General features: G+C 44.6%; 1 protein-coding gene and 1 long non-coding RNA gene across 7 annotated transcripts in view; one reads left to right on the forward strand and one right to left on the reverse strand.

Moving 5' to 3' along the window:
* Window positions 1-7611, reverse strand: part of LOC309363962 — a 29044-nt gene extending 21433 nt beyond the window's left edge. For 2 of the 5 annotated variants that reach the window (XR_014165668.1, XR_014165672.1), the window contains exon 1: window positions 5297-5413. This is a non-coding gene — a long non-coding RNA (uncharacterized lncRNA). Of the gene's footprint in view, window positions 1-5296; window positions 5414-5636; window positions 5756-6992; window positions 7133-7479 lie in introns of those variants that run through there. The other 3 variants (XR_014165669.1, XR_014165670.1, XR_014165671.1) reach the window with 3 other exon arrangements.
* GATA2 (GATA binding protein 2) lies at window positions 5516-22154 on the forward strand (the record flags this gene model as incomplete). 2 transcript variants are annotated; one of them, XM_081900479.1, is made up of 5 exons in its annotated part: window positions 5516-5744; window positions 6983-7600; window positions 10861-11039; window positions 17317-17442; window positions 18318-22154. In XM_081900479.1, the coding sequence occupies 5 exons, from the start codon at window positions 5516-5518 to the stop codon at window positions 18615-18617; spliced, it is 1452 nt and encodes a 483-aa protein (XP_081756605.1). In that variant the 3' UTR covers window positions 18618-22154. The 2 variants fall into 2 exon arrangements, with proteins under 2 accessions (XP_081756605.1, XP_081756606.1); XM_081900480.1 differs by having other exon boundaries at window positions 10894-11039.
* Window positions 22155-23652: the final 1498 nt, after the last annotated feature.

Raw genomic sequence — 23652 nt, forward strand, 5'->3', positions numbered from 1 at the left:
AGCTCAGGGTGTCAAAGGAAGGAAGATCTTCTGGGCGTTTGAAATAAACCAGCCTTGCCTTGTTGACGGGGAACATTAGTCAGAGGGGGTTGCTTTTATTTCCATCCCTTCCGAATACTATAAGATAGATTTAGCAGCGTTTGGGGAAGAGGGGGGGACGGACAAAACGGCGTTTCGAGACGGGTTTATAATGTTTCCCGCGCACCTAGGATAACACAGTGGGCTCTGCGTAAACGTGCTTTAGGATTGTGGACACTTAACCTCTCTCACCTAAGAATCTGAGGTGAATTTAGAACCAAATTTGTCCTAAATGTATCCATCCAAGGGGGCTGACCTGTATTACGTGACTAAGGTAAAAAGTACGCAAGGGCCTAAAAAGAAAAATAAGTGAAATGTCTTTGGGTGTCTTTGAGAAATACTTCTTTCCCCCCATGCCCAACCTCCACCCCTCAAAAAAAGTGACATTAGAGGTGAATAATCGTTTGAGGAGACTGGAAAGAAGAGGCGGGATGCCCTTTCGCGGGTTCCATTGTCAGCCTGCGCGTTTGTGTGCGTGCGCGTTATTAAAGACCCAGAGATGAAAGTGCCTTGACTTTGTAGAAAAGTTTCTCATTAACTGCGCCTTAAAACTGAGAAGGAAAATGACGCCTCTGCTGTTCCTGAACTGATGCAGGCTGGACAGGCTGCTGTACCTTCCGTCCAAATCGGAAGAGAATTGATGGCTAAATTACGGGAGCGTGTCTCCCATCCTTCCCCCCCCCCCCCCATTCTGCAGAAAGGGCTGGGTCTGGGTCAGGGGTTGAGGATCGGTGAGGTCTCTTAGCATCCGTGCAAGCGCCTTGGTAGTCCTGGGCGGCTGTGAAGAGGAACGAATAAGGAAGAAGGTCGAAGGAAAGCATAACAATGCGAGAATCCACCAGAGCGAAAGCAGACCGCTTGGGTGTTGAGCAAAAGGGCAGGAAGGGTGGCTGCTTAGCAAGCCTGGCCCTCGGCGCAGCGGTTGGCCAGGAGTTTAGGAAAGTTTAAGACGCGGCGCTTGCCTGCCCTGCAACCGCAGTCGCCATCTCTCCTGTTTGTATCTGGACGCGTGCGCCCGATCCATAACTTGGGAGGGGGGATCGGTGAAAGGATCACACAGGGCAGCAATATAGTATTGGGGGGGGGTCCGGAGGGCGGAGGGAAGGGGGCGAGCTTGTCTTTCAGAACTTCCTTTATCTGGTCGGTTAAATCCGACGGCGATCCTGGCCTGATTGTGCAATGCGCAACGAAGAGCCAGAAATCACAGGCGGCAACTACAGCCCGTGGTCGCTTCGGCTTCAGGCTCTGGGAGGAAATGCAGGCCGAGAATGCGCGCAGCAGAGTCGGGAGGGCTTACTTCCGAGTAGGCACGCTGCAGCAAACTGAAGCGGGGTAGGGGGAGAGTCGGGACTGCATTCGTGGGCACCCCAAAGAGAGAGAGAGAGTGTGTGTGTGGTGTTCCCACCCTATCTTCGATGCCGTCATCTGCACCCCCGCCCGCAGATCAAATATTTGGAGAGACGTCACTTGTCTATAAACCTCCTTCTTTACCTGCCAGAGCAGCAAGAGGGGTCTGTCTGGGGCGGGCTCCTGCTGGAGTAGCGAACTCGAGGAGACAAAGTTGGTGAGTGTGTTTCTAATCCAACGCCTCCATTGATTTCTCCACCTGGCTTGGCTAGTTATGGCAATTGCACAGGGCTGGCTTGTTTTCCACCAACCAGCCAGGTCATTCTCTGGTGTTGTGTGTGTCCCCCCCCAGATCAGAGACACAGGTGCCTGCCTCAAATGACACAAGTGAACCGATGCTAAGGCGTGCGCGCGTGTCGCCGCAACAACGGGGCATTTACCTGTCCATCAATTTAAAACAAGCTGGGGGGCGAGTCTCAAATCCGGCGAGGGGTGGGGAAATATCTCTTCAAAAGCAGGGTGGCAGAGGGAAAGGAGTAATATCTATAAAGTAAGCATTTTTTTTAAAAAATCTACCTTATTATGAAAATAGCCTTACTCCCGAAAACAGATTTAGGGAGATCAAAACTTTTACCGCACAAAAGGCATGACTATATTTAAGAGTATTCTGTTCGGAGGAGAGCAATCCGCAAGAATATCTCTCTTATCTAGACGCCGTCCATGGCATTGAGAGTTTTCTAGAAACTAGAGACACGCAGCTCGCTCAAGGAAGAAGGAGCCGAGAGAAGCGAGTTAAGGGCGAAGAATTCACAGCTTTCACCCTCGTTACAACCAGGCACGGAGGGAGGCGGAATCCGATCTCGAGTAAATGATCCGGGGGAGTCTCTCCTGGGCAGTCGGGCGCCCTTGCTCCCTTCGCTGCGAGCAAGGATCCAGGAACAAGCCCACACTTCGTCCCCAATTAAACCGCCGCAGAAAAGGCAACATTTAAAATAGTGGCGGGGGAGAGGAGAGGCTTTATTAGGCTCCTCTATGCGCTGGATTTGAAAGAAAGATTTAGAGTTCTGATCCGGAGCAGGGAAGAAACGAGGCACAAGAGGAGCAGCGTCTTTAGCAAAAATTTCGAATATTAAAACTCTTAAGGTTAGCCAGGCTGGCGATGGGCAACAACAACAACGTACTTAATCTGAGGAAAGGGAAGGCTCGTAGAACTCGTGTGCAAAAGCGTAGTCCCTTGAAATGTTGCTGCTGCTGTTTTTATTAATGCGTAATGGTGTACTTGGAAGAATGTGTCCACTGAATAGTTTGTCTTCTAAGTCGTGGGCTTGATTTGGATGGTTTCTTTCCTTTTAGAAACGTTTTTGCTTGTGAGGGGGGCGTTCTTTCAGTCTGCCATCAATGTTTTCTGGGGCTGATTGGATAATTTCCCTTTTCCATTTCTATTTTTTGCTGGGTTTTAAATGGGGAGTGAGAGTTGCTGAGCAAGCGGCTAGTTCTCTCCAGCCACCCACCTCGCCTGTGGCAGGAGCTGTTTCAAGCAGCAGGCTGGAAAGCTTCGGGGGCTTCCAACTATCAGAAAGCGGTTTATTAAAAAGTTTTTGAAAGCCCAAGCAGTAGCATAGTCATGGTTTACATTCAGAGAGTTAAAATGATATCAATATTCTGAACATGATTGAGAGCTAGTCCTGTTACATCGTTTCAATGCCCCATAAGGAATGAAAAGAGAATACAATAACCTATGTGGTTTGCCTGAATTTTCCTGGAATTGTAAATGTCCAATAGTTATATTGGACACAAAGGGTTCTAAATATGGCCTTGGTTTGGGCGGGATTTTTCAGGCAATTACCTAGGAAGACTCATGACTTCCATGCAAAACCAGTGCTTTTGTATTCTTGCTTTAACCTAAATATCAGATTTAAGAAAATCCAGAGGGGTAGGAGACTATTGTAATGATCTGGCAGCTATATGATCACTAAATTATACTTCTACCCAGAATTATTTCCAAATTGCCATGCCCGTGGAGTATTTAATTAATTCACTTCTACTAAAATTATTTACTATTTTAAACGAAGATTTTAAACTGATGTTAAAAGTGTGACTTGGAAAACGTATTTCTGTTTTTTTATAATAAAAAAATGCAAGTTGGGTATTGGTTTTGTTCATTTATTAAATGGTGAACAAAACAAGCTGCCTGAGAAAAATGCCACATCGACTACGATCCTGAATGTGCTTACTGCTAAGAAGTTAAATCAGCTTAGGGGGCTGATCTACTGTGAAGTGAATAGACTGAGCACTAAAGTTATGGTGAAATAACAATTATGTAATAATAGAACCAAAACACTGAACTAGGGCGGAAAGAAATAAGGCATGTAGTTAGAAATAAAATCATTGCCGGTTTTAAATACGTTTGGATTCAAATTCGCTGGTACATTAACAGCCACTTCAGTTTTATTTGAGATACTTCTGGTTTACTCTGCATGTGCCTGGGATCCAATACCCACCTAACACTACTCTAATTACAACTGAATCAGCTTGAACAAAGCAAAACAAATGCGGGCAATTGTTGCCCTTGTTTTAAAATGATGGGGAACCGGACTCTGGGCCTTGAGAAATAGGGTGTGGGTTCCCTAAGGCTGACCATATTTCGAAACCCCATGTCCCTGCCTACTCTGCTTTTAAGTACTTCTCCCCCCCCCTTCTCCCTATGTTATTTAGTGCCGTGTAGATTCCCAAATCCTAGGTATGGAGCATGCTTTACGCTGAGTAAAGTATACACTTTGCAACAAGAAGAAAGCACGATCTCTGAGAGATAAGGAGTTTGCTTAATAATGGGAAAGCTGGAATGGGGCGAACAGAGAAGTTCTGGAAGAGGTGGGGGGCAGCAAAAGTCTAAAAAGCAATGGAGGAGTGGCATGGCGCGTGGGGTGGGGGGGGGAGGGAGTCTTTGGCGGGTTCAGCGCTTTTTAGCTGTTTGGAGTAAATGAGGGGAATGTGGATTTCCCGGGGCCAATCGCAAGGCTCGGCTGAGCGCCTGGCTGCTGATTGGCTGGTTCTTAGCCTGCGCGTCGCCCCTAGTTCATGTCTACTGAACTGAGTCCAGCTGGCGCCAGAGCTGACATAGGATGCTTTGGGGATGTTACAAAAAAGGCCAGAATAAGTGGAGCTTGCCATCTGAGTAAGAGCTTCTATCCAAGCCTCCTCTCTCTCTCTCTTCGCTCTCCTTCGCCTCTCCCTCGCTCACTCTTTTCTGCATTTCCATCCTCCAAACAATCATCTCCCCTCCCCCCTTTACAGCCTCATAAAGAAACTTTTCAAACATTTGGAGTTAGATTCAGTCTGCTTGGAATTTCTCTCTGTAAGTATGTTTGTTAGTGGAACCGAGAGGGTGGGCGGGGGGAGGAAAAGGAGACTGCGCTTATTTTGCAGGAGAAAACGCGTTCGAATCGCTGTTTTTTGTTTTTGTTTTTAAAGCACTCATCACTCCGAGTTTTCTTTTCTTTTATCTCAGTTTGAACTACAAACAAACGCAGACCAAAGGGCTCTCTTCTTTCCCCTTTTCTTACAGTTCGTTGCTTATTGACAACTGTAGAAAAGTATAAACTTTTTTTTTTTGTACAGCGGAACATTAAAAACAAATGTTTTGATGTTAGCCTGGGGACGGTGTGGAAGAATGAATATTTTTGAACCGGGAGGGGGGCGGCGGCTACAGAGTGTGATGGTCAAAATAAGGACCCTCCTTCGCTCCCTTCTCTTCCCTCCCCCCCCCACCTCCATCCCGTGATTCAGAGGACAATTTTTACAGGACTGTGTCTGCCGGAATCTAACGCGTACTCTTTGGAGCACATCTTCAAAAGGCACGTAAGGTACTAACCGTTCCTTCCTTCCTTACAGGTGGTGATCCCAGGTGTGTGGCAGGAGCCTCTCTCCGCAACTTCCCTGTTTAAAAGAGGGACACACGGTTACCTTTGTCTGCCTTCCGAGATCAACCTAGCTATCTCTACCGTTTCAAAACCAAAACCAACTCTAAACCAAAACGGTTTTGGGTTGGAGGGAGGGTTTTAGGGGGGGAGTGGGGGAGAAGCCCACAGGAATGGAGGTAGCCACGGACCAGCCGCGCTGGATGGCCCATCACGCCGTACTGAACGGGCAGCACCCGGAGAGCCATCACCCGGGACTGGCTCATAACTATATGGAACCAGCGCAGCTCCTACCTCCGGACGAAGTGGATGTCTTCTTCAATCATCTGGACTCCCAAGGCAACCCGTACTATGCCAACTCGGCCCATGCCAGAGCCAGAGTTTCCTACAGCCAGGCGCACGGTAAATCCCCCCCCCCCGCTTGCTCCTTCCTCCCTCCACCCCCGGCCTCCCAGCTCTTCTTGCTTTCTGTTTCTGCCTCGGGCTCCTGCTGATCTTCATGGAGATGAGACTGGGAGGTTTCTGGCAAAGGAGCAATAGTAGATGAGGGCGATCGGGTTGGGTTTAATCCTAGAAAAAGGTTGGCGTGCCCTTTTTTTTTTAAGGGGGGGAATAGGAAAGGGAAGCGGCGTCTTCGCGTTGGGAGAGGGGGAAGGGGCTTGTTAACTACAGATATACAGTACTGTACTTCGCAGGCACAAGACCGGGCCATTTCCCGGATATGAAATCTAATCCTATTTGAAATACTTTTGGATCAGCATGCATATAAAGGCGGGGTCGGGGAAAGATGAGATGACGCGCACCTTTTTCATGTGTGTGGAGAAAACTTTAAAAAGCATTGCAATCACTGGGAGAGAAAAAATCCTCCCAAAACCACCACCACCACCAACAAAAACAACTCGTTCTGCTTAATAGAGCTTTGTTGGGAGGTGTGCGTGTTGCTTTTAAGACTAGGAAAGGCCCAACTCCTTGACAGACACACACACACCCTGCCCTCTCCTCGTGTACTTTTAACGGTGGGGCTTTGCTCCCATGCCCGAAGTAGTTCAGCTGCTCGATTGCAGGAGGGAAGATCGCCTGCCTGGCGGTTGCCAAAATTCATTTGACCTGAGCAAAAGAGTGGAGAAGCTGTGGGGTACCTTCCTATCTGGATCCCCCCCCCAAAAAAAACACCCTGTTCCAAAGCACGCTATCCAGCATGCGGGCACTTTACTCCTGAATCCCCACCGATTTCCAAAAGAAGCCCCAAGTGTCCTTTTTCTTGCTGCTCACTGTTGATTCTGCAAGTTTTTATTTTATTTTGGGTAGGTGGCCTCGTTTGCGCTCCTTTAACGAGCTTTTGACCCTCCTCTGGGAGTCAAAAGCGCGTTTCCCTTGGAATGGGAGTTGAATCATGGCTGCTTGAAGCTGCTGGTATACTAATGTGCATGGCGTGAATTCCAGGGGCGGGCAAGGCAGACTCCATTTTGTGGCTCGAGTAGGGGCAAGGCCAAAGGGCGTGCTATCTTCCTTGCATACAAGGCCTTGCCTAGGCGCAGCGGGGTGCGGGGGTCGGCAGCTGGGTGGCCGGGAGAGAAAAGCGCCCTTAGGCCTCCCCTGACCGTCTCACTGACTGACTGCCGCCCTTTCCCTGCCCGCAGCCCGCCTCACCGGGAGCCAAATGTGCCGGCCTCACTTGCTCCACAGCCCCGGCCTGCCCTGGCTGGACAGCAGCAAAGCGGCTCTGTCGGCGGCGCACCATCACAACCCGTGGACGGTGAACCCTTTCACCAAGGGGCCCTTGCACCCTTCGGCGGCCGGCGCGCCGCCCGGCGCCATCTCGGTGTACCCCGGCGGCGGCAGCTCGGCGTCGAGCGCGGCCTCCGCCTCGTCGCTCACGCCGGCCTCGCACTCGGGCTCGCACCTCTTCGGCTTCCCGCCCACGCCGCCCAAGGAAGTCTCCCCGGACCCCAACGCCGGCAGCAGCGCCGCCTCGCCCGCCTCGGCCTCGGCCGGCCGGCAAGACGACAAGGAGCCGCTCAAGTACCAGGTCTCCCTGGCCGACGGCATGAAGATGGAGAGCGCCAGCCCGCTGCGCAGCAGCCTCGCCGCCTCCATGGGCGCGCAGCCCTCCACGCACCACCCCATCCCCACCTACCCTTCCTACGTGCCCGCCGCCCACGACTACGGCGGCAGCCTCTTCCACCCGGGGAGCTTCCTCGGGGGGCCCGCCTCCAGCTTCACCCCCAAGCAGAGGAGCAAAGCCCGGTCCTGCTCAGGTAAGCCCCTTGTCCGCCCCACCCTCTTCTCACAGAATAATGATGATAAGAATAATAATAATAATGCACCCCTTTAGGAAGGGAAAATGGGTCGGTGGGCTGCATGTGCATGGATGGGGGTGGAAGAGGAGGCAGCCCGTATGAGTATTTGCTCAACTTTATGTCTTGTCTATATATTCTCAAAAGAGGATTTATAATGCTCCTGCCTTACTCCGATATAAGAACTGGAAACTGCTACCCTGGCCGCTGTTAATTAACACCTAATAGCAATAACGACATATATTTAAAATGCGGCCAATGGATTCCGAGGTGACTTGAGTCATGTATCCTTTGACCTCCTCTCTGAAATTCAGTGCTCGGGATTGAGGCAATTCATGTCATCCACCAGATAAGAGTTCAGAGATTTTGGTACAGTGGATACAACAAAAAAATGAAAACAAATGCTTAAAAATAAGGCTTTTGTGTATTTTGCGGGGTGGTTTTCTCAGTACAAATTGCAAAGACCAAACCACCCACATTGAACTAACTATTTAAATTTAAATAGTAGCATTTACCAAAAAAAAGTTGAATGGATGCTGGAAGTTCTGAGCCACTTACATTCACATCCAGTTTATTAATTCAGTTTAAATTTACTGCTCCTTTGGTTTTGTAATTGCAATAATCAAGGCAGATTAGAATTGCTGTTGGTGTATTAACATACTGAAAACTGGAACAATTGGTTTTTATTTTAAAACTCTTTAAGCACCTTGACCTTGTGCAAAAAGAGTGGCTAAATGGGTTAAGGTGTAGGTAAATAATCTGGATTAAGTGATTCTGTGTTTCATAGGACATGTTTTAAAATGCCCTGCTTCAACCTGAATGAATTCCCCTTGCTCAGTTTTAGTGAGAAAGTGTAACCAAATTGAACTTACTCATACATTTTATGAGGATGGGGGAGCAGCTTGGAACAGCAGGGGCATCTCTAGCTTTCAAAAGTTTAGTTTGTTATTGCTAATTGGTTGTAGGCAAGCTGTCTCTCCCTTCATGTTCCTGCCGCTGGTCTCTGCAGCATTCGGTCACCGCTGGGCCCAAGGGATGCAGTAATCCGTTAAAAAAACCCCACAAAACTGGCAGATCTGAATTATGCAAATAAGGGTTTATATTGGAAAATCTCTTAACGCAGCAATATAAAGGCCTAGGCCAGCTGTATTCACTGGAAATGTGTGGCAAGATCCTGTATTCCCTTGCCTCTTTTTGCGGGATCTCCACTAAGTTGCTTTTGTTAACTTGTGATAAAAGTTCATCTTTATTAAGCAGTACATTTTGCAAAGAACTAGCTGTTCAGGCTTGAAATTTACAAGGCCATTTTCTTAAAACTTCCAGAGGGCCTGATTTCCTTCAGATCATACAAGGAGCAAAAGTTCAAATATAGTTTACATACCAATGCTGGCTACTAAGGTACCTTGTAAATACTAATTTAAATGAATTCAATAAAACTGGGGGAGGGAAATAAGTGCCACTTATCATGTTAACTCCAGCTCATCCCTGTTTGTTAAAACAAGCAACTTAAAAAAAAAATCCCATCTGTCATCACATATAAAATCTTTAAGCCAAAGAGACTCTCTTAACCTTTCTTTCTTTAACAGTGTACTGTTTAATGAATAATATTCTCATGGATACAAAAGCTAATAATTTATATTTTTTGCTTTCAAACCTTACCAGGCCATAGTAAATACATATGGAGTTTAATGTGGCCAAAAATAAAAAATAAAACAGGATATATATGTCTATACACACATCTCTTTTCAAAGTGGCTAGTAATTCAGAAAGATGATCTCTTTTATGAGCATTGCAACCCAAATATCACATGTTTTTACTGCTTCAGGATCTCCACTTCAAATTGCTCCCTTTCAAGAGCGAGATAATTCACATTTTCCCCAGGACCCGAGATAGATTACTGTTTCCAGTACATAGAAACAGAATGCAATTTTAAAAATATCCCACACCACTGTTACTTTTCTAAAGTGCTCCAAACTAGATAAAACAGTCACCTTGGAAAACTAGGTCTCAGCCCCTCCTCCCCTCCTCTCTCAGCACAAGGCTTTTTATTAGATGTGAGTTTTCCTAAGTGTTGTAATGGAGACCCTGTCCTGTAGATGGAAGTGGGGAGAGTTCGTGACCATTTAATGTTTTTGTAGAAAAACCAAGACTCACGACAAGGCGACTCCTTCAGCTTCCTGCCCAAGGAGGGACAAAAGCGAGGAACTCAGCTTCACAGAGTTCCCTCATTTTTCACTCCAGCCTGTACTGTTTAAAAACCACCCACTCCATAGATTAAAGGAGACATAGATGCAGCAGAACTCAGCCTGCTCGAGTTACTGGCCAAAGTGTATTTCCTCTGCATTAAATACTGTATGATTTGCATAAACTGTGCTAAAAGAATTTCCTCTATTAACTAGACTTTTTCACAGACAAATGAACTTTTAGTAAATATCCTCCCCCCCTCCTTTTTTTTTTAGAGGAACAAGCATGCACATATCAGAATCTTTCAAGTTAGGTCAATCCTTAAACAGATAGCCAGTGAATATTTATGTATGATATGAACAAGCCAGCAACAAAGAGCATACTCAATCAATCAGAACTTCCTTATGAAATTGTAAACCGCAAGCTCAAAAAGTTAAATGTATACTCATTCAAAGAATACATTTCAAACTGTTTTCCCTCCCATATATTGAAAACCCTTATCGAACTATTTCAGATCTTTGTCCATTTTCAAACTCTGCTTAATTCCAGAGAGAGTAGTATTCACAGGAAAAACAGTTTAGATCTGCTGGTGGTGGGAGAGTTGCCATTCTGTTTAGATAACTATGCTAACTCGGCAATGCAATCCATACAATTGTTGATGTTCCTACTTCGCTTTTCTTGGGAGTTTTTTTGGAGGAGGGGGAGTGAGGGGAGGAAAGAACAGTCCCAAATATGCTGTGGCCATAGAGTTGCATTAGACGGGAGAAGCAAAGCAGGACATTTTCTGCCACATTGTGATTGATACCAATGCAAGTTCTACTAAATATAATTGCTTTCTGATCGCTGTGTATGAAATTGATGCTTGAAATTTGTGCAACTCTCCTGGATTTAGACCTTTATTGCATGCACTGTAGATGTTGCCATTCATGTCTTCTCTCTTGTTTTCCTCCCCTCTGTTTTGAATAATGTGCTGTTTTGATTTCTGGAATCTGCCTAAAAGGACAATGCAAAAAGCTTTTGTGAATTTGTTTTTAAAGAAAGAAATCCGGTTTCTTCGTGTTTCCATTTAGAAGGCAGAGAGTGTGTCAACTGTGGAGCTACTGCCACCCCTCTCTGGAGAAGAGACGGTACTGGGCATTACCTGTGTAACGCCTGTGGGCTCTACCACAAAATGAACGGTCAAAACCGACCTCTCATTAAACCTAAACGGAGACTGGTAGGTGTCTATTTCTCTATACCAGCTTTGAGGCTAAAATTATTTAATGGGACCACACACACACACACACACACACACACACACACACACACACGTGTATGGTGACAAGAGGGCAACTTGACCCATCTCTGTGTGCTTCAGAGCCTGTATGGGATTTAGATATTGCACTGCACATGAGACCCATGTCACTCAGCGGTCACGGTGTCGCTTAGAGACATACTTTCTTTTTTGCAGGGGGTCCTGCCCGCAGAACTTTGCATGCCAAGTTACAGAACAATAGCAATTTTGTTTGTGGATATACATCACACATTTAGTATTTGAGCGGCTTCTCTCCCTCCCCCCCCCCATCCATTGTTTTATTGTAGCTCTTAAATCGATCCTGTAAGGTAGGTTAGTGCTATTATTTCCATTGTGCAGGGGTAAGGACTGAGGCGAAAGAGGGTGGGTTGCCTAAGGCTACAGAGTTGAGTTCCCTACAGAGGTGAGATTCAAACTCTGAAGCTGCCAATTTGTGGCTCAAAGACACTAGCCAGTGTGAAACCACCAGCTCACCTTCTCCTGTTCTGTCTGCATTTTCTGTAAATCTCTGGCTGTTGAAAGGTGTGTAACCAATTGTGCCTGCCTGTTTGTTCCTGTGGCTGCATTCTGTCCCTTTTATCCAGAAAGGACAGCCTTAATTCATTTGACCTCTTGGACAGTTCAGAAGTAGGCTGGAACTGAATGTGTTAGTCATGTATGCCCTTCCAACCCAAAAGTCCAAAAAGAGATCCAAAGCATAAAGTGTAAAGGGGAAAAAAAGAGAGATCGGGAAATCAGATGCGTTAAAGTTGTTGCTATCTGCTCAGTAATTATTTTGATAAAGTAATTTTTGTACTCAGAGATTCCATGGTAAAACTAACATTAGCTCTCTCTTTTCTCTCTCTCTCTCTCTTTGGGCAATTCTCTAATTGCCTTTTTAAAAGAACTGATTATTTTTCCATGGAGTCACCTATACTGTGTATTTTCATTTGAGTGATTAAAAAAAAAAAATTCTAGGCTCCTGGTAGTAGTTTCCTATCCGGATATCTGTACTCTGAAGATAAGGAAACTTTGTGTATCTGTTTCCTGACTCTAAAAGCTTTAAAGAGTTTCTATAGACAAGCCATGCCAGTCAGGCTGTCTGTTTTGAAATTGCGAATATGCTCCACTCTACAAATGCTTGTAAAAAAATATATGCTAAGAATAATAAATATTTTTCTTTTTTGGAGCAATGTGGTTTGTGGGGTTGGGTGGAGGTCCTAAAACTCTCCCTCATCATTGGGGGGGGGGCATTTTTTGCCTCAGCAAGAACTAGGAGGAGACTGAAGGAGCGGCTCTAGTAATCTAAAGCTAGGATGGGCTACAGTGGGGGTCGGCTGTGAGTCAGAATTTCAACAGGGCGAGCTTCTTAATAGGCTTGCTTTCCTTCTGAAGTGAGTGACACGTCTAGAAAAATGTTAAGACAACAGTGTAACATTATCGTCTCTCGCAGGCTAAACTCCATGCCAGACTAAATGGGACAGGCCATAGAGTTAAGCGGCAGAGTCTAGTATCAATAAACTATCTCAAATATGCAAACATAGCTCTCTGCTTTCAAATGTTTGGTGGGAGACTGCAAGTCCTTAACTCACTGCAAGTATCTGGAGTTTGTGTTACTATATATTTTTTATTTGTTAGATCAAGGAGTGAGCCAGAACAACCCAAATTCTAAGAACTTTCCAATATTATAAACAATCGGTGTTGAAAAATCACCACAGTTGTCCCCTAACAATGATAATAATTTTAAAATACTGCACCACCTTTTTTTTTACCCACTGAGACCTCCAAAAAGCATTGCAAAATTTGGAAGTCTGGATAAAAGATGAAAATGTTTATAAACTGTGCCAGAAGGCTGTAGCCGTATAAGAGATAAGAAATAATCTTGATCCAGTGATAGGGATCTAAACATTGCTCGGCTGCAATGAAAGCATGATGGGGCGGGGAAGGCTAGCTTCAATCATTCAGCCTGAACATCTAGCTCTATTTAAGGGTGGTGTTGTTGTGTTTTTTTGGGAAGGGGGGGTCTCTCAGTGCTCGCAGGCCAATAGCAGATTAGTGCTGTGATGGGCTTTTGAGTGAAGCCCTTCATAACACAAATGAGCCAATAGGCAGAGTAGGAACACCAGAAAGCGCAGGACTCAGTTTGAGAGCCTTTGCCACTATTCCCTCACCCCATCTTATCATCCAGAAGTCCCTTACAGTGCTGGGGCCTCAGTGGGGGACGGGAACACCTAAGCTATGCCCCAGGCATCCCGTTTCCCCAGCTCTGGTCCTACTTGAACTGATCACAGCTGTGAGAAGCTTCTACTCACCAGACTTCATCACTCTGAGAACCAGGGGCAGTTATTTGGCCTTCTTTTGCACTCCTAGTTCTTTGAATGGGACTCAGTAAACTTGGAATAAGTTGGGAGGGTGGCCTTAGCCCAGTGGCAGAGTATGTATGTGCTTTTCCTGCAGAAGCAATTGTAGTGATTCACTTTCTGGCAAGTAACAGGTTAGTTTATTACAGGATTTCCCAAACTTGGGGCTCCAGTTGTTTTTGGACTACAATTCCCATCATCCCTGGGCACTGGTCCTGCTTGCTAGGGATGATGGGAGTTGTAGTCCAACAACAGCAGGAGACCCAAGTTTAGGAAACCCTGGTTTAGTACATTATTTGGATTAGGTGGTATAGGATGTGGAAGACTTGCTTTGACCCTGGGTAGCTATTACCAGTCGGAATGGACACTACTGGGCTAACTGAAAAACAGCCTGGTGTAACAGAAGGCTGTGTCTTATAAGGAGCTTCTGAAAACCACTTTGGTGAACAGAATAGTGTAATTGCAGTTGGCACATTACATTTTCATGCCTTACAAAAAAACTCCAATGGCACGCATTCTCCGATTCCACTACCACACTTTTTCACATAGTTCCCATTCATTTCAATTGGTCTTGTAGAATAGAACTTCTTGGAGGATTATGAGATTATGATCCAGGGAGCAGATGTGCCTCTGCTGCACTTCAGGGCAACCAATTTCTACCACCTGAATTAGCCTCTTAATTTTGTCTCATGGTATGGTCAACTCCAGTTATAATGATTTTTTTTCAATAGTCCTTTTATAATATTGCTTTGTTTCTGAACGTGCTTTCCTTCCATTCATTTTGTAACTTTATGATTCAGATATATTTTTTCTGCAGCTCCTAACACGTTCTTGGTGCCAAACGTAGCAATAGCAGCAGTTGTAAAAATAAATGTATGCTTCTTTCTCTTTCTCTTTCTCATTTCTCTACTCCTGAGAGCTGGCTATTAAAGACAAACATGCTTAGTTGTGAGACTCATGATGAAATTGTGAAAATTGGTAAACACAGTCATGAGCTTTTTAGTATGCAGTGGTACCTTGGTTTACAAACTTAATCTGTTCCGGAAGTTCGTTCTTAAACCGAGGTGCGCTTTCCCTAATGAGGCCTCCCACCGCCAGTGCGCTTTCACTATTCGGCTTCCATTCGTAGAATGAGGTAAAGTTTGCTAACTGGAACGCTACATCCAGTTTTGCAGAGTTCGTATACCGAATAGTTTGTAAACAGGGCTGTTCTTAAACTGAGGTACCACTGTACACTGAAAGGCTTGGGAGAATCGGTGGCGGTTGTGCACAGTCAAGATGGTTGGATCGTTTGTCCTCATGCATAAGACATTCCCAGCATTGCAGCTGAAATCAGGTGGAATAAGAGCAGTGGTAGCACCCTATGTAGATAGGCACATTTTTTGTCTAAACTGGATCCAGAGTAGAGGTCTGTCCTATATTCTGCCATAGTGGGGTGCATACTAGTGGGGTGCACATTTTGTGTCAGCTTCAGAAACTGGGCTTGTAGAAATTGGATCAGTGTCACAGGTTGAGCCATAAGGCGCTGTCATAGTACACATTTCATTTGCTTGGATGGTGCAATAATGTTCATGGAGCTTTTGAGGATCAGCTCATCCATGCTTTTTACATATTTGTATATATTTCCCTGACACACTCATTAGGCTGCGCCAAACAAAGTGTACTGAACATATTTCCTGGAGCAGAATACCTTTGAACCCTTTGTATGAAGAATTCTTTCCTAAAAGAGAGGGTGCATTTCCTCCCCCCACTCCTAAAATTTTCTGAAATGACCCCATTGTTTTCAGGGTTATGGGTCACTCAGCCAAGTGCCGATCTAGGGGGGAAAGAGTTTTTGCCCCCTGAATGTAAATCTTACTTAGGTTGCTTTCATGTTGAGGAGCTCCCTCCCTCCCTCCCCACTCCTTGGGGGCCCAAGCAACATTATAAAACAACAGTAAACACTAAACACAATCCACAGGAGCTTTTCAGTTCAGTCTGGTAGCCCTAGAGCTCATAGCTTCCAATTTAGCAGACTCTGCAGCAAGGCTGAAGTTTAGTATGTTTAATGCTTAGCAAGTCAGAAGGACTAATTTAATTTTGCATATTCCAATGCAAATTCAGACATTTTCAGAAGTGTATAGATGTGGTCATATATATTGGGTGCCAGTGCAGTATTGCACATCTTTATGTTACTGCCATGTCACAGGCAGATTACTCAGCCCAGTTGTTTAGGGTCCGAGGGTTAAGCAAAGCATTGAGTTTCAATTGACTAGCTGCCTAAATACACTAAACCATCAGGTTACAAATTAGAATCAAATGCATAGTTTTTGTCGTGGTTAGAACTAAATGCACTCCTGCTGCGTTTAATACACAGACAAGAGAACGGTACAAACTCATTTTATTCAAGTGACCTGGATGATCAGAAATGTGGATAACTGCTGAATATACCTCATACTTCATGAGGGATGGGTGCATTAGTTAAAAGAGTTTGAGGGAAACATTGGTGGTGCTATACAATGTGTCATACAAAATGGCAATAAATATTCTTTTAAAAGCAAGGAGTTTGAGATAATGAGAACAGGGAATTTTTAATTTTTTTTTTACTGTTCCACAAAGTTCTGTATATGGGTAATGGGCTATAGCCAAATAACTTCTTCTCGGAGTAGATAAAGTTAATGACCCAAAGTTAGTTATATATGTTAGCTTTAATGGGTCTACTGAGTAGAACTAGCATGGGAGGTTGGGTCAAATTAGACACCGTGAGTAAAGCATCTGGGCAATCAGTGCTTTTTTTCAGGGGGTGCTTAGTACTGGCATCTCTTTTTGTTGTTAAAAAGTGTGGCACTTACTGTAACAACTTCACGGTGAGTACCGGCACCTATTTTTCTAGAAAAAAGCACTGCATGCAAGAATGTGTGGGCAAAGGCTTCACATGGTAAGGTGCAAACCTTCTCTCCCCTGCTCCCCACCTTCCCTTTCTGTGCTCTTCTGTTTTAAGACACTTTCTCCCAGTTCTGGCTCAGGTGACGGAAGTGAAACAGCCTAGAAGAAAGTTGCTTAAAGTAGTGGAACACAGCAAGTTACGGGTTTGGGTGATGTTCAGTCCGTTCTCCTGCTCCTCTCTTGCTTTACAGTTGTATCTCGGCTCCCGAGCAATCGAAACCCGGAAGTGAGTGTTCTGGTTTTTGAATGTTCTTTTAGAAGCCGAATGGCCGATGGGGCTTCCACTGATTCTGATTGGCTGCAGGAGCTTCCTGCAGCCAATCAAAAGCCATGCTTTGGTTTTTGAACGTTTTGGAAATCGAACGGACTTCCAGAACAGATTCTGTTTGATTTCTGAGATACGACTGTATATACATGGATAACATGACAATTCACATGCAGTTTCCCCACACAGTTCATACTGCCCAGAGCTCCAGGTGCATTTTTGATGCACACATTAAGCTCTTGCACAGTTGGAATTTTCCATTTAGTTCTCTGGCGCAGAAGAATGAGAGGCCAAGCGGGTGGGCAAGGAACTACTAGACTGGTGCACTAATGTACATACATCCCCCCCCCCAATTTTTGAGCTATGGGACCAAACACCTACAGGCATCATAATATCCCAGGTTAGCTACCAGATACATTTGATAGAGTAATGTATCACCCATTAGCATTAGGTCCAGGTTTACATTTTCAAAATAGATCATTTAAATCCCAGAACAAATGGGGGTGGGGGTGGAACATGGAAAGGGGTTTCCCCCCCTGCTGTGTGTGTGTGTCCTCATTTATTTCATTAAAATGCTTGCTTCTTAAAAATTAAATTATATTGCATGTGAACCATTGAAGGAACAGATTGTTCAACATATTCTCCCCTTCTCCCCCCCCCCTTTAATTAGTCAGCAGCTAGGAGAGCAGGAACTTGTTGTGCCAACTGCCAAACAACCACCACCACCTTATGGCGACGTAATGCGAATGGGGACCCAGTGTGCAATGCCTGTGGACTGTACTATAAATTGCACAATGTGAGTATTTGCCTGCCATGTGTCGCCCTTTTGCTTGCTTAGCTGCGATTGATGCCGCAACTGCATGGCGTCCACCAGCCCCTGTGTATTCACTGCAGGGAGTCCTTTTATTTTTTTATTTAAAGAGAAAAGCTTTTTAGGGTTCCCCTGGGAAGTCACGGCCATTCTTTGTTGGCATAGTGATGTGGAATTCAGTGACATTACAATGTATTAGCTTGGCTTCTAAAGCACACGGGTGATTTAAGCAAAATAGGGTTAAGAACTTTTGGTTATAACCCAAACACTGCATGGTTCTCTGCCTTTCCCAGAAATTCAGAGGACATTTCAAATGGATTCATGTAAAGTTTAATTCAGTCGGGGTATCTTTATATAAGTTTGGCACTGCATGAAAGAAATTGTAGAATGCTCTGATCGGTTCCAAATTTTATATATCTGAACATAGAAATAGTGCAAACTTTCTTCTTTTTAAAAATTGAAACACTCCAGCTTTAGAATCTGGTGCTGTGTGTGTGCCTCCCCCCTCCCTCCCGCTTTTTTTTTATTTTAAAGGAAATCTTTTTTTCTTTCTTTTTTAAATTAGGAAATGAATGAAGGTTAAGGGCTAAGGCTAAGGAAAGGAGGGGTGGAAACTGCCAGTATTTGGTCCAACTTGCTTTTTCATGTCTGAAGTTTTCCAGTGTGGTTTCATTAAACAAATCAAATTTTATAAACAAAATCTGCGGGGAGGAAGGAGGAGATGTAGGCTTTTCGTTTTGTTTTTTGGCCTGAAAATGATTTCTGTCCAGGAAACTCTCAGGGGCTGTTTAAATATTTTTATTTTTGTACACAAGAAGGTCATTTTGCTTGCATGAGCCTGATTTTCTCATTTCTTGCAGGTGAACAGGCCTTTGACTATGAAGAAGGAAGGAATTCAGACCAGAAATAGGAAAATGTCTAACAAGTCGAAGAAGAGCAAGAAAGGCTCTGAATGCTTTGAGGAACTTTCCAAGTGCATGCAGGAGAAATCTTCTCCGTTCAGTGCTGCTGCCCTTGCCAGTCACATGACACCGATGGGGCATTTGCCACCTTTCAGCCACTCTGGACATATCCTGCCAACGCCTACCCCCATTCACCCATCTTCCAGCATCTCATTTGGACATCCACATCCATCCAGCATGGTCACAGCCATGGGATAGAATCTGAAGATCCTAACAGAGAACTTGAAAACACTGGGCTTTGCCTATAAGACGACAGCGAGGGAAAAAAATCTGCCCAGAGGAGAGAATGTAGGGAAGGAAGAGGAACGAAAGGGGATCTCATTCCAGTGTGGTTCGACTCCTAGCGCTAGACTAAAACTTTGCAGTGATGGGTCTTCTGCAGAAATGCTTAATGGTGCCTGTTATGCACTTTGCCCCCTCAGGTAAATGGAGAAAGAGGAACTCACCTGTCTGAAATGATACCTTCTGGTCCCAGAAGAAAGAAAAGGTGGCTGAAGCAGTCGAAGAAGCTGGAGCCAGCTTTCCTTTCTCTTTGTTAATTACTGTGAATATTGTAAAGAGATTAGCAGTCTCCCAAGGCAAGAGGAAGCTCAGTGGTAGCCGCCCATGCTGGATTTCTATCACAGACTTTGTGTTCAGGGGAGGAAAAATGGACAACTTTATAAAAAAAAAAAATCTACTTTTTAAGAAAAGAAATCAGATACAGGAAAAAAAATCATTATTTATTTTGCTCTTGTGTTCCAGAAAGAGCTTCAAAACTCTTGCATGTTCTTGTGGATCTTATTTTATTTTTTTATTTTGTTTAAAGAAACGTCCACCCAGGTAAAGGTTTTTTTAAATATCTTCTTATTGCTTTAATGGCCACTCTTGATTCTCTTCATCGCTGTTAGACTTTTAAAAAATCTACTAGGAAGGGGCTGTGTACGTGAAAGAGGGAGACATTTGGCGCTGACCTAGGTTCCAACAGCCTCAAGGTGCAGATTATTTTGGCATAATTTCTGTATTCATTTTTGTCAATGTGAAGGTCTTTTTTTTAAAGCATGACACCCTACAAGAAGACCCAAGATACACTGGACAAATGGCTAAAAGGTTTTTCCATACCGAACAGTCCTGCATTGGCCGGAGGGCTAAAATGCACAAAATCGGCATTTCTTCCCCATCATACCTCTCTGAGCATCTAGTTGGTTGTAGAAAGTGATAACAGGTATACTCGCATCCCAGGCTGCCCTTCTCTCTTGCTCCTTCCCAACAGCAGGTCTGAACTGCATCTCCTCCAGTCATGGATTGTGTTGTTTTACACACCAGTCCACTAAGTTCCATGATTTGCTCCATCCGCCTAGCTTGGGGGTTGCCAACTTGGGAACCCATGGGCACATTCAGAAAATGGGCACAACACACACACACCACAGCCAAGCATACATTGCAGTCCATTCTATTGACCACAATAGAATGCTTCTTTCGTTGTCTGACATCAGCGGTAGGAGGGGACCCCATGGGTGCCAAGGGAGACTTCTGTGGGCACATCTGTGCCTGCAGGCAATCTGCGATCTAACTCCACAACCTCTGTGCCCTATCCGCTCTCAACCTCCCGGTCGGTGCAAGGCTGCCACACTGTTTCTATCATTCCTGTTATCTGTGCCTTCTTTCCCTGTTCCCTTTCCATGCACAAAGACATGGCCTTCGCACCAAAAAGCCCTACTAACTCCTGGCACTAGGAGCCCCCAGAACCTAAAAACGTCCCTCATTGACGCACCACCTTTATGCATTGCTCTTGTTCAGTCTCCAGTCGCTCTGATGGTTTTGTGTAGAGTTCTTGTTCCATATGAACCTAGGAAGCTGCCTTATACCAAGTCAGATGATTGGTCAGTCTAGCTCAGTATTACCTACAGAGACCGATGGCAACAACTCTGCCATCTTTCCTAGCCCCACCTTGAGGATGGGAGGGGGGGCTGCCCTGTTTGTGCTGCAGCACAGACAGTTTGGTATAGTGAGCCGCCCTAACACGGATTCAGACCCTCCTTGTATCCTTCTCAGTACAGTCTGCTGAGTTTGGAGGTATGGCAGGTGGTCTCCCAGGTCTCAGGCAAGAGTGTTTCTTTTCTGAGATGGTGGTGCCAGATGCTGAACCTTTGACACATAAAACCCTGGAGCTGTAGCCTTTGCTTTAGTGGTCTGTGCCCCTGGATCTAACACGCAACCCTTAATTCAGAGCAAGGGAAAGAAAACCATATTAAGGATCTGCCATGATGCTTTTGTTTTGTCTGTTTGATTAGCAGACCTTGCCCAAGATACTAAGAAATGTTACGGTAGCTAATTCCCTACTAGATGTTTTAAATAATGTGTCCAGAGGTGGAGTTTGCCATCTGTAGGCATGCATGTCACACAGCACCTTTCCTAGCTGTGAAACTGGTGAAGGGCGGAAAATAGGTGACGGTCTATAAGGGAGAGTGGTGGAAGAGAGAGAGAGACCTGTTTTCAGATTCGTCCAGTAGTTCAGACATAGCAACAGCTACTGAGTGATGGGAAAGTGATCAGCTACTGGGGAGCATAGACGGGTATCCTGGCCGTTTTCTATACGACATATATGTTTGTTTTTTGTAAGGAAAATCACAAATGTTGAGAAACAGAAAAAAAAGTTATATCCCATTCTGAAACCATATTGTACGTAAACAACCGAAAAATAAAGCTCTTGCCAGTGTGAAGTGTATTCTCCTAATTGTTATGATCTGATGACTTTCATGATCACAAGGTCCAGTATAACATATGATGTACATATTTAGCTATATTTCTGATGAGAAAAAAGCCCCTGTGAGCAAAGGGGTTTGATAATGTAAACCGCATAAGCTTAATTCTGTGACGAGCTTTTCCTTGTTTGTTTTTTTAATGGTTGTTTTTTTTAATCAAGCCAATTGTATCTTAACTGCAAAAGTCTGCTTAAAACAAAAAACAAAGGTGTACGTTGGTTTTGGTTTCTCTTTCCTACCCCCCCCCCCAATATATAATTCAGCTGTTTTATAAAGAACGAAGGACCAAGCATCCAAAGTGAAAAGTTGCTTTCCTCCCTTTTCTGGTTGGTGTGGGCATATATAGCTGCACTTTGTGAAGAAATAGAAATAATCGCCAAAACAAGTGGACGAGAAATTCTGTCTGGGAGAAATAGCATCTTCAATTGACAAACTGGGAAATTAAACTACCTTTTATATTTAAGGGAGGCGGGGGGGCTTTTAAAAAAATGGTACAGTTATACACGATTTGTAACTCAATTCAAATTCGTTAGGGGTGGGAGTGGCTGGGTGAGAGCATGAGAGGCTTCATGACATTGGGGGAGAATAGCCACCCAGTGCTGCTGCTGCTGCTCCATAATCTTCCTTTGTCTCTGTGGGGTGAGCCCTCGACAAGGCCCGCTTTGGTGAATGGAGATTGTGCAGCAGGAGTGCTTGCTGGGCAGGGTCCACACAGTCGACAAAGTGCAATATATTGTCAGTCACTGCAGCGTATAAGAACCGCAGTCAGGATTTAAATTATTTTGTACTTGTATCAGCATAAAGATTTGGCAGTATTTTCTGTTTTGTTTTTTAATTTTGGCTTAATTTTTGGTTTAGTGAACTAAGTTATTGTTAATTATGTACAACATGTTTATATATTGTCTGTAAAAAAAAGTGTATGCTTCCCTCATATTCCTTCAAGGTGAATACTGCTAAGAATAATAATAAAAAATACCCCTTTTTTGTGAAAGCAAGTTTTTGCTCTCTCTCTACTTTAGGACTCTGACTTTTTCAGATCTGGGACCCACTTTGAACCCAAATGTGCATTTGGGGACCTGCTTCTTAATCTTTTACTGTATATTTGCATGCTGGTAGTGCCATTGTTGGGATCCACTTTGGATCAGGCTGTGACGCTAGGGGGTCCTGACACACACCAGTTGAAGAGCACAGGTCTCTAGATGATGTTGCTTCATAGGGCAGTGTGGTAAAAGGATGATACCTAAGCTATGAGTTTCTGGAGTCGTCATGATGGGTCTTGGGTGTTTGTGACAGTATCGGAAGAGAAGCCATGGGAATTTTTTCTCCTGCAGCAAGCATTAGGCACAAAAGCATATCTCCTGAGCACACAAGCTGCCCTGGAATTTCCCCACACAGACATAAGTTCCTTATGCTATAAGCAGATGTTCCAAAGAATCTTTTGAGTTTGGGGAGTAGCTTTTTGAATGCACAGGCTGCTGCTGCAATTTGGACCAGGTGGGTCAGAAGATCCACTTCCCATTCAATGTTATCAGTGCTTTTTTCTGATGGCATTCAAAGGTATGAAGACAGTGCAGCTTGATTGGGAAGAGGGAGGTGGTAGAAAGAATTGCCATAACAGTTAACTTGAGAATTTAGATTTAAGGCCATTTTCATTTGTAATGCCAAAAAGTGCCCTTGAGCTGCTTCTCTATTTTTGTCAGAAGTGAAGGATGGAAATGCAAGACAGAAGATGAAGGGCAGTCAGTTTTAAATTTGATAACATTCCACCCAATGTAGGTTTCACAATACAGACCTAACAGTTTCAATTTCCTGTGTGAAAACTCACTTTGTTTACACACACACACACTCCAGTTTTTGGGCACTGAGCAATAACCTGGGTCAGAATTCAACATGCAATGTCTGTAGCTCTTATCAACAATGCCAGATTTTATATTGTAACAAATTATAATACAGATCTTTTCACTGTTAATAAGTTTTAGCAACTATTAAATGAGGGCAGAAATAAATCCCTGTTGCAGTAACATTCATCTGGCACAGTGTCTCTGATAGCTAGACCTGATTTGGTGGGTTTCATTACACTGGTTTCAGTAGCACTTAAAAGCATGCTTAACTTCCTCTGGATTGTGTCTATAGGGTGATACGCAATGAAATGGAAGTGAGCCTGGGGCTTAGAATGCATACGTATAGTTTGGTTATAGGATAGAGCATCAATTCTCCCCAACCTCCAGTTGCCCACATCACTGTTGCATACTGGGATGATGAGGACAAAGCCCATTCAGCATTCCCACTGTTGCATTTGCACTGTGCTGCCCTCGCTGCTGCCATTTCCCTCTCCATCCCAGAATGCAGCAGTGATGCAGTTGAGCTTGAGCGGAGGTCTGGTTAGGACCCACAACACCACCATCTGCTACTGCTGTTATGTTAGCAAAACATACTTCCCCTTGTGCTTCTGCTTGTGCAACAGGATGTCAGAACTGACTGGGTCACCC

Source organism: Podarcis melisellensis (genome assembly GCF_964234715.1).
Source record: "Podarcis melisellensis genome assembly, chromosome: 2".
Taxonomy (NCBI): domain Eukaryota; kingdom Metazoa; phylum Chordata; class Lepidosauria; order Squamata; family Lacertidae; genus Podarcis; species Podarcis melisellensis.